The sequence below is a fragment of the Amblyomma mixtum genome, chromosome 8, assembly GCF_055824585.1.
Source record: "Amblyomma mixtum isolate Tamu chromosome 8, ASM5582458v1, whole genome shotgun sequence".
Taxonomy (NCBI): Eukaryota; Metazoa; Arthropoda; class Arachnida; order Ixodida; family Ixodidae; genus Amblyomma; species Amblyomma mixtum.
Genome location: NC_143019.1, coordinates 110,636,701 through 110,648,138, shown reverse-complemented (window position 1 = coordinate 110,648,138; position 11,438 = coordinate 110,636,701). Strand labels below are relative to the sequence as shown.

The window sequence follows — 11,438 nt, the reverse complement described above, 5'->3', positions numbered from 1 at the left end:
TTTAATGCATGTGTAACAACAGCCCCATGATCATGCTATAGACTACGTGATAGAGAAATGCGCAGAATATAACCAACCACTGTAATAGGCTTCGTTGATTACGAAAAAGCATTTGACTGAACTGAAAACTCAACAGTTATACAAGCATTGCGGAATCAGGGTTTAGAACAGTCTAATGTGAAAATACTGGAAGATATCTCTAACGATTGTACAGCTACCATAGTCCTCCGTAAAGTCATCGTTACAATTGTAAAAAGGAAGGTTGTCAGGCAGGAAGACACACTCTTGCTAATGCTTTTTATTCACTGCTTTTGCAGGAGGTGTTCTGAGGCCTAGATTGTATACAAGTGGGGATAATTATTTATGAAAAATCCGTAAGTAATTTGCGATTAGCTTGTGATACCACCTTGTTAAATCAGTCAGGCGATGAATTGCAAAGCATGATAAATGAGCTCGAAAGGCAGACCGGACCAGTGGGTCTAAAAATTCAAACTAATGTTAAACAGGCTCGCAAAGAGACAGAGAGAGAGAAAGGAATTTTAATGAGAGGAAAAGGAGGACCGTTCGGCCGGTGGTAACAGGGCCCTTGGCTAGCTACTCCACACGGTGGAAAGGGAAGGGTAGAAAAGAGACAGCAATTCATAATTGGCAGCGAGGTGCTATGGGAATACGTCTACATAGGGCACGTAGTGACCGTTGGTCCAGATCATGAGAGGGAAATAACTAGAAGAATAAGAATGAGATGGAGAGCATATGGCAGGTTCTCTCAGATCATAAATGGCACTTTTCCATGCGGCAGAAACGTGGAGGTGAGCGAAAAGGGTTCAGCTCAACAACAACGCAGCGAGCTAAGGAAAGGAAAATGATAGGTTGACCGCTAAGAGACGAAGTGGGGAGAGCGGGTACGGAGGGTACGGTAGGTTTCCAAGAGAAGGCAAGCGTAGCAGGGGGCGGCAGAAAGTTAGGTGGGCGGATGAGATTAAGAAACTTGCGGTAATACAGTGGCCGCAACTGGCGAAGGACAGGGCTAATTGGAGATGCATTGGAGAGGTCTTTACCCTTTAGTGGTCTAATTCAGGCTGCTGTTGATGATGTCCTTTGTGGTGGATAGCCACAGTCGAACTGGGTCATCATATTTCTCGCCAAGCAATGTTGGGACACTACTGCTCATTTTCCAGCGACGCCCTTTCACAACGGCAAGGTGCATATTACAGAACTGATATCGAAGCCTGCTTAGGTCTGTGCTGCAGTGTGCCAGCAGCGCCATGGCCCTTGACATGCCTCTCAAAGCTATCCTGCTGCCGGCCTCTGTGGTAGAATGAACACCTCCTTTCAGGTGCATCCAAGTGATGTTACGCCAGAGTTGAAGGAAAGTTGAAGAAATTAAGGGAGGTTGTGTCATCTCCGGAACTAATATCCCATCTAATATAAAAGTGACCTTGCCTTTCACATTTATCTGAGTTGTGAAGGTTAGATCGTATCGACTAATCAACACTGTCAAGACAATCTCACACGAAGGCCTCAGAATGATTGTTCTTGGGCAGCTGTAATAATGACGCAAAAATGCACATGATATTCTTTGCTCAATGGAATAAACTATGCGGCGACTTACATTGTATGCGAATTCTGCTATACCAATCTTCTCTTCGCATAGGCTGTGATATTCACGAAATGCTCTAAGTTATTAGGAAAAACTCGTAGCTCACGTTGACAAAGTATTTACCTCGGTTGGGAAGTATCCCTCGAAAATTTTCAAGCATTTGCGCATCACAGCGGACTGCCATGTCCTTAGCAGCGCTGTGAAGGACAGCCTCGTGCGGGAGCGTTTCATGTGCAGCGATTGGAAATTCAGCTCTCCAGCTAGGGCAACGATTGATATCGCGCATCCAAGGAGATATACCCCGAAGTAGAGGAGAAAAGGTTCGGCTTCAAAGGCTTCCAAAGGTTGAGCGTGCGCGAGTCTCCTAAGGTAGGGTATGGCGAGGCCACCTTCTGCAACAGATACGAGAAGGCGGCGGTGCTGGTACCTGCACGCAAGGAACCGGCGAATTAAATTTCAACCAAAAAATACACAGCAGCTGAGACCATACATACCAACGCTTGAGAGGTATGAAAAAAATGTAGTATTTTTCTACACGAAATGTTGATTTCAGCTCATAAATCTGAATTGTCCTTTTATTGGCGGAAATACTTTTGTCAACACCGAGTTCTTAGCGGTCCCACAATAAATGATACCAGGCAAATTCGCTATCTCATAAGTGCGGTGAAGCTCCGAACATTTGACATTAGCTTTAAAATCACAATTCTCATCACGCGAGGTGGTTTCCTCATGGAAAAACGCACGAAAAATATTTGCCTTTCTTGAAGAATTACAATGTAGTTGATGAAGTCAGATTTTAGAAATGGCGTCTAGAGAACACTGCCGGATTGTTATGAACACAGATAATGCACAAATCTGAACATACACAACACAACACCTGCACAGGAAAAGTTTAGACTGTCTTGAACCTACGCTAGCTGGCTCGAGCTTTTCCACAATAAACGTTTAGAGTTACTGTACAAAAAAGCGTTTTCCTGCATATAGGATGCTTGGCATATATAGGTTAAAGACGACCGAAATGCCACGTAGTTAGCTAGCATATAAAAGCCCACTCAAAGAAACAGAGCGATGGTCGCAGTCTCTCCTTTTTTTGTTTCCTTTTTGTATGTAATTTTTAGGTTCATTCTCCTGTTTTCGTCTCGTGTAATGGTCACTTAACAGCTGAAATATTGCGGAAAAGCTTATTGCATTCGTTCTATTTTATGATTTTCAATTTTTTAGGACCAATTTTTTAATTACCTCTTCTGCAATTCGGACAACAACCTCTCTTTTGCCACGTCTAGTCCTTTTCTAAACAAACTTCAACCTTTATTCAAGTGCACATTGACCGGAAGAGTTTTTTGTGACCATGTGAATCCGATACGAAAGCAAATCTTGAGGAACGGACCTGCATCAGGTAGAATTAGTATCTGTGGAGGCGTGAAAAGGAAACGGAGCCTGATAGCGTCATTTAACAGTATCTACACTGCGTAATAAAAATTTAGTGACAAGCTATATAATTGCTGATAGTGTCACAAGTGTGGTTGGTCAGGGATACAAAATAATGTACAATATTCGCTACTACTTGCAAGGCTGTACTGAGATAACAAGATACACTTTGAACTGAGTAGTACGATTTCTTTCCTGCGCCGCCTCGGTGGCTCAATGGTTATGGTTATCTGCTGCTGACCCCAAAGATCCTGTTCGCGGCAGCAGCACTTTGATGGAGTCAAAATTCTGAAAAATCGTGCGGTGCAATGTCCGTGCACGCTAAAGAACCACAGTTGGCTGATATTTCCGGAGCCCTTCACTACTGCGTCCCTCATAGCCTGAGGCGCTTTGGGACGTTAAACCCCAGAAACGAAACCATTTTATGTCACTTGAGTTGTACCAGAGTTATAATGTTGTGCAAGATGGATTTGCGCATACGAAAGTCAAGTCAGAACGAAAAAAGAATTACGCACCTTAAAGGATTGAAGACGTGCATAGCCGGCAAATGGAACATTGTTGAGAAATCCTGGCCTGGTAGTAGGCTGAAGCGAGAAGCCACGGAGATCTCTTCTTCTGCGCACACCGAAAAAGCAATGTGTGTCTCTTCACTTGTCTTTTTGTAGCAAACAGACATATCTTTGCCGTACATTCTGTGCCCACGGCATTGACCGTGGGCCGCCCTGATCACATTCATAGCAGAAGGCAAGCCTTGTTCCAGCCTTGTCAGGAAATATCCCACCCAATCCGAGCTTAAGCAAGGGCAGAGTGCTCCTTCCTGCATCTTATGCAGGAGTTCGTCAAAAGTACTTATGGTTGCCATCACGTTTCTAGTGCTTCGAATCGCGGTGACACTGCATTGAATGTAATTGCCGAGAACCATCATGCCTATGGCCCAGAATGCAGTCGCGAGGCTACGAAATGCCAAACAGTTTGCGGCAGATCCAGGGGGACTCCTCCCTAGAAGAGCACACAAGAGTAGCAGCACCAGTTTTGAGAGAGACGAGCTTATTCGTCGGTGAGAAACGGCACGATACCTGACAAGTGAGAATGCAAGTACTACACTGAATCCGCCAATCAGTGCCAGTACTAGACATATGAAAGAAAAGATCGAGTCGGCGAACGTAACTTTAGTGGTGATTCTTCTATGGTTGAAGAAACACAAAGGCGCTGGAGAGTACTGAGCGTATAGAAACACGTAGTCCATACTTAGAAGGCCCGATCCAGAGAATAAGATAACCATGTCTATTTTCCAAAATCTCAACACGCTCCAATAACCCTCTTTTCTTATATGAAAGCTGTTTTTGAGCGTTTTTTATGCATCAGTCATTGCCAGTGCTTCAGGCCTGCTGCTTATGTTTGTGCGGACACCGCCATATATAAATTCCACCGCCGACAGGCGGTTTCCTTTGGTTAATCGAGTTGTTGAAATCTTTTTAGCAAACAGCTCAGAGGGCGAAACACTCATACGAGGCTCACAGTGTTGAAAGCGCGTTTCGGGCACTCTGATATCATTGGCGTTTACGATAACCAGTTCACAAAGGCGATGGGGAAAGGCTTCAGGCAGGTTTTTGAACGGTTCGATGCGAATGATCCAACGCGTATTTGTCCTCATGCGCATGGTTCTGGTCATGCTGGCCTTAAGTTCACTGGGAAAATTGTGCAAAAATGGTACAAAAACATTGACTTCTAGACGCTTAGAAATCGCGTAATCTTTTCGATATATATCACATGGAGCGTTTTTAGCGCCATAATAAAGGGACAACTCAGACGTGACCTCACATAATCCAGTGTTGACAAACTTAACAGCAAGTGGCATTTCCTTTGCCAAACTGGGGAGGCGTTCTGTGTCCGAAGGATCATAGAGTAGAGTCGGTCTCGCTTGAGACGATTTAGAAGCGGCTATAATGCTGAGGAAGAATGAGTCCACATCGGATGACAACGAAATATCCGACATAAAGACCAAAGCCAGGCTTGCCAACAGCTGGACTGGAAACTTGCTACCATATGCAAACATCACGCGGACTTCGATAAATATTGAAATGTGTGCATGGAAAATGATAATCCCTCCGCACGACAGGCGAACTTTTAGGATGATTCCTCTCACAGTGGAAGTTCACTTTTGCCTGGAAAAACTCTACTTTCTCGAGATTACTAACAATGCAGCTGGTTCTCTTCCACCTCTGGTCATTTTCTGCAATGAACTAAGTTCCAAGATGGTACCGGATTTTTGTTTCCAACAGGAGTGGAGGCCTGTGTGTATAGCCCTAGCACCTCGCAATCGAACGTTTCCTTGGTAACGAGCGCTTCTTGCAGGTGTCTCTTCTGAAAGAAAGGTATATCGCTTTAGACAGGGAAGTCTGTAGATCAACATGATTAGTTTGTTTGCCGAAGTGGTGTTCCCGCGATAAAGTAATTAGGTGCCTTCCGTTTAGGCCCCGCCTCAACATGCAAGTGTTATTAACAGCTTTTATATCGATTGTTTGACGCCAGACATGCGATCTGCAAATTTCCCCCTTCAGCGTGTCTAGATATACCGCAAACAGCGTGGAATAGATTTCCCTGTGCAGCATTTGAACCTGAAACAGCACCGTGCGCTGAGCTAGCTCTCAGATGCTGAGATATATAGGTTGTGATTCATATATATTTTTCGTTTCATGGGCCACTAGCGACAATTTTGTTGAAGTAAAAAGGTCGATTTCATATCTCTTTCTTGCAATTTTGGCGTTTCCCATATACCCCGTATTCATCTAACACTCGCCGACGGCCAGTACAAGCTTCTTTATGCGCGGAATTTAAATGAATGTTTTTGCTTTGTAAGCCAAGCCATTGCAAAATAGGCGAATAATTCGATCATGTGGTCGCTGGTACAGACCGGCCTGACCGAAAACTACATTAGAGACGCCGTCGCTCGAGTACATTCTAACCGAGTAACTGCTGATTCATTAGGGAGTCAGGTCACTTTTACAGACAGAGTGCGAAATATTGAACCTTAGGCGAATAAACTGGGTCTGTTCCCCATCACACAGCCGACTAACCTATTGAGTCTGTGAGATTGAGACAGCTTATTTATAAGATAGACCCCACTACACGCATGGCCGCATGCCGAGAGGGCACTGAGGCAGCGTTTATATTACACCATGTGCGGCTGCCAATACAAACTGCCAATATCAGACGTATACAATTCCACGCCGGACCAGTGGGACGCAGTGCACAAATGGTGGCAACCTGGCGACCATATCTCGCTCGTCTAACGGGCCCAAGCTGCCTGAGCTGACTTAGGAGCCCTTGTATAGGGACACTGCCCCAGAAGACTATCAGAGATAGAGACAAAGCGTGTGCAAACTACTAATCGCACCTTGGAAGTCTTCTTGCGTGGAGTCCCTTGCCCAGGACGCATGCGGCGGCTGCGGCAGCTTGGGCCCATTTGACCACTGAAAGCTGACTTCTGCGTTCCCAACTCGACAGGGCTACCTCCCACTGCTCCGGAAGCGCATTGCGCATGACTACGACTGCAGGGTTGTGTGGGGATCCCCATGTGGTGTGCTATAGTGTGGCTGTCTCTCCACACCACAGGCATAGATGCCTGCGCGTATTCGGGTGAATCTTACTTTGAATAAATAACCATGGATATGTGGTTCTTTGGGGCAGTCTCGAACTTACAGCCTGCAATTTAGTGAGTTGGTTATGGGGTGGAGGATAGCCCTTCCTTAGTCTCCTAAGGTTCTCCAGCATGTTGACTTACGTCTGGGTAACTGGCCCTAGACCGAACGCAACAGCCGTCGCTCAGGTAGCACGTCCTCCGCTTCCGCTGCTGGGTTCTCGGCCAGGCGATCGTCTTCCGGTGCCCGTATGATATAATGTTTTTTGTTCTTTTCTGTAGCGACGTTGCTTAGAGCGTCAAGAGGATTCTTACCAATTCTGCCTCGCAGAGAATTATTACCGGTGGTCTGAGAGTCTGAGATGACTACCAGGGATTCGCCGCTTCTTTTTCCTTCGGCGAGTGCGATAGAACTCGCTGTCTCCTCTACTTCAGTAGGGGCACAACCCTTTATGTTGACGCTGGCTAGCCCCTTGTGAGCGCCGTCGACTGCCGCTGCCACCATTGCGCTTTGTCTTAGGAAGCTGGCTGCGTCTACAAACAAGGATTTTTTTTGCCAGCAATTAGCTGTTCCATCGCCTGAGCCCTTTCTTCCCTCCTGCCTCGGAGAAGTTGTGGATGCATGTGCATAGGGATGCGTAAACTGCGAACACGAGTACATATATATGGGCGTAAAATGGGAGCAGGCTATCCTCTTGCGCTCTTCCTTTTAAGGGCAGGGTATGTTGCCCAAGTTCGTGAGTAGATTTCGATTGTTTCATATCCGGTATGCTTACTCCTGGCAATGGAAGTTTATTGCCGCTACAAAGCACAGCAACTTGATGCAGTTGGAAATGGAAGGAGACTTTTAAACGCTGTACCGGAGGTCTAGGAGTTAGCAAATACAGGACAGTGAAGCCTCGGTTAAATTTTGGTAACTGATATAGAAGGTTGCATATTTTGATGAGAGAATTTTGTGCCGTTGCCAAACGTGTTTTCGCATTTCTAGTGATGCACATCTATCTAAGGACTTGGGATGCATAGCTTGCCGCTTAAAGAGAGTACGCTAGAGGAAAGGTTACTCCGTTTTTACTCCTTTCGTGTTTAGGGCGTAGGACTGTGCAGGTCGATGTTTGTGTCGTCCGGTAGGTCTTTCGTCTCTAACTGTAGTCAACGTAATTTTTGCCTGTCTCTATATTGTCGCACAGCGGCGCATTTACTGCTTAAAAATCTAGTTAAAAACTCCGTGTTTAGCGTGTGAAAGGTGTTGGCGATGTAGCAGAATTTCTATCATTAGCCAGAAGAAAACTCTCTTGAGGTCGCTCCGTCTTCATGCTTAAATTACCTGTGGCAGCAGAAGCAGCAATTCATTTTCCACCTTTTCAAACTAATATAAGGTCGAAGGTTAATCACAATAGGGCTTTTCACATCTATACGTGATAACCTTTCGATAAGCAGGAATTCCGTACGAATGTGAGGTGGAAGTACTGAACGTATCTTCCTACCAGCTCTTCCACTTTTCTGTGGTTTTTCACTTTGCGAGCGAACTGTAACCTCCTCACCCTTCGGGATGGTGAGCGCACGTACCATGCGCCCTCTCGTCGTCGCCGTCAAGCAGACTGCGGCACATCCAGTTGGTTACAACGTCGCGGACTTGGAGCTTCCAGCTTCTTCTGATTATTCCACGGTGACTAGATGGAATGCGACAGCCGCTGCACTATTGTTGAGTCGCGCCGCCTGAAAACAGAAGCGCGCAGGACATCAACATCGGCGGAGCCACACGAAAACGACTGTTGACAAACGAAGGGCGTTCTCCAATTCATTTGTACCAACAACGGCAATTGGTAATTTTAGTACCATGAACACGCAGCGGCTGGCCCATTTCTTCGACCAGGTGGCTACGGGACATGTCCGAGAGGTAACTATAAAAGCTTGGGAGATGCTCATGACCATAGATGCGAAATCTTTGTCGTAGTGGGCAAGCTGAAAGACATTTGTGAGTTGGCGACATGCGACTTTGCTTTTTTGTTGCTCATGGAAAACATGACTACTGCTTGAGTCATTACGGATGTTTACCCAGATATAAGTGACAGTGACTGTCTGACGCTGACTGATTCTACGGCCCGGATCATCGAAGTTCATCGCTTAAGCCGTTATATGTTCGCGAAGTTAGCTTTATTGCCAAAGCAGTACTACTCGTACTTTCAAGGCTTCGCGTAACCCGGCCGCAGTTACGTTTAACCTTTTGCGGAGGTAATATGGGCGACCAACTCGCTCCTTCAGATAGCCCGGCTGCAATTACGCCGCGCCGCGCACTTGTGGCGCTACTGCCGCTGTGACGTCATACCAGCTGTAGATTATGTTTTCTTTCTCTCAGTCGCAACAACATCAAAAACAAAATATAAAAAAAAATATCGAAGACGCTTTGAGTCGTCGCGCAGCGGCGGCCGGTAGCCACGCGTGACCTGTAGACGCGGCGCATGCGTTCCTTTAGTTGGAGGCGCTGTGCTATTACTTTCGCAACCTATCAGGCTTAACCAAAGATAAACCCCCGCCAATTTTTTGAAACTGGCTTGATCCCACACCTGTTTAGGGTGGGCATTGGTAGGCATCTGTAAGGAGATAGCGCCACCCAGCGTCGTTCGTGAGGAGAAGACAAAGCACGAGGAGCGCGTGCGGAGGGGAACGCCGGGACAGGTAGAAGAGGATTACGGGGGAGAGAAGAGAAGAGCGCGGTGGGCGACGGACGTGGACGAGTTCTGCTGGCTCCCCGAGTTCCGGGCTTGGGCCTTAGCCGCAGACGTCCGGGCCACCAGACCTGGACATCCATCGTCGAGAGCCTCAACCACCAGGCCCAGGCGCCACTCTTCTCCGTCCATCCGTCAGCTGCTCCACACAGGCCGCCTCTGGCGCCTACGTGACCTTCCCGGGATACCAGACCTGGGAACCGTGCCGGGAGCCCACGGACGCTGACGCTGCGGTAGCGTTGAAGGCCAACGGAGAAACGCCGGCAACAGTGCATCGACACTGGAAAGCCCAGAGACTCCCTGACTACCCGACACCGAGCCAGTCTTCCCCGCTCGACGCTCGAATGAGAGACAAGTAGTGTGATTTTCCTTTTTGACTTTCTTTTTTCTGTATTTTTCGTAAGCACTTTGTTCTGTTCCCCCGTGTGTTTTTCCCGTGTGTTGCTGCGTTGCTCTCTTGTTCCTTTCCTTTTTTCACGCTCATACTGAAATTGGTTTCCTTTTCTATAAAAGCCGCCTCGTTTATTGTTTATACCTTTGTGTTTGTGTAAAATAAGACCTGCAATCACACAGATCCTCACAAATTTGGCGTCCACTACGACAGGACGAGGTCGGTTTTTATTTCTTTGCCTGGTGTGTTAATTTAGGCACAGTATGAGCGCGTCAGATTTGGTTGCTTTAGGCGAGCGCATGGGCTTGTGCGGCGCGGAGTTACGAGCGTGGGTGGAGGACGAGCTTCGTAAGGCACGGGAAAGAGAGCCGCTGAGCGTGAAGCTGCGAAGCAGAAATTGGAGTTAGAGGCACGGAATTTAGAGACGGAGCGTGAAGCTGCGAAGCAGAAATTGGAATTAGAGGCACGGAATTTAGAGACGGAGAAACAGAAATTGGAGTTAGAGGCGCGGAACTTGCAGCTACAAATAAGGCTCATGGAGGGTGGCGCAAATCCTCCAAGTGACCGTGGAGAGCGTAGCGTCTCACCGGCCAGCTCCATTAACCCGCATAGCCTCATACCACAGTTCAATGAAGCGCGGGATGACCTCGATGCCTACTTAAAGAGGTTTGAGCATGTGGCCACGGGGCAGGGCTGGCCAAAAGAAAAGTGGGCAACGACGTTGAGCTTGTGCCTTGGTGGCGAAGCACTTAGGGTCTTCGGTCGGCTCTCGCCTGAGGATTCAGTGGACTATGACAAAGCTTCAGAGGTTTAGGTTCACCGCGGAAGGGTACCGGCAAAAGTTTCGCCAGAGCAAGACCCAGGATGGCGAAATGGCCTCGCAATATGCTGCCAGGTTGTTTAGTTTCTTTGACCGTTGGGTCGAGATGCGGGGAGAAGGCCGCACTTTTGAGGTAGTTCGTGAGATGGTCGTGAGCGAACAATTTCTGAACAACTGTCATTCCCGTTTAGCCCTTCTCTTACGTGAGCGGGAGGGCAAGACAGTTTGCAAGCTGGCGGAGGCTGCTGATCATTTTCTCGAAGCACAGTGGCAAAATAACTTGTTGTTCTTTAAAGAGCAGGGGGAGCATACGTTAAATAAGGCCAAGGACGAGGTTTCGGGTTCACAATCCCGCCTTCGGTGTTTTCTGTGCGAGAAGACTGGGCACAAGGCGTCGGATTGTCGGGCGAGGCCGAAGCAATTGTATTGCACCTGGTGCCGCGAGGTAGGACATGATGCCCAGTCATGCAAAGCTAAGAGACCAGGAGATCGTGAGGAGTCCGCCTGTTGCATCACACCTCGATATTCCCATCCCGATAACCCGGCAGAGGTAACGCGCGTAGAGGGCCAGTTGGGGGAGATGGTCTGTCCTTCCAACCCGGTGGAAACTGCTATGCCCGTGGGGCACGGCGAGGTGTTCGGCCAGCCTGGTTCGGTATTACGGGATACGGGCAGCACCGGCATTGTTGTGCGTGAGTCCCTTGTACCGGCAGCGGCACTTATAGGGAAACAGGCTACATTATTCTTGGCCACTGGGACCCGTGTAGAAGTTCCGGAAGCGGAGGTGGTGATTTCTTCACCATACTTTTCGGGTAAGGCCATCGCGCGGTGCA

General features: G+C 47.7%; 1 protein-coding gene across 1 annotated transcript in view; it reads left to right on the top strand.

The window, feature by feature from the left end:
• Positions 1–8,447: 8,447 nt before the first annotated feature.
• Positions 8,448–11,438, top strand: part of LOC149333894 (uncharacterized) — a 42,897-nt gene continuing 39,906 nt past the window's right edge. The window contains exon 1 of the mRNA XM_089556137.1: positions 8,448–8,565. Coding sequence (XP_089412263.1) covers positions 8,555–8,565 — 11 coding nt within the window. The 5' untranslated portion in view covers positions 8,448–8,554. The remainder of the gene's footprint in view (positions 8,566–11,438) is intronic.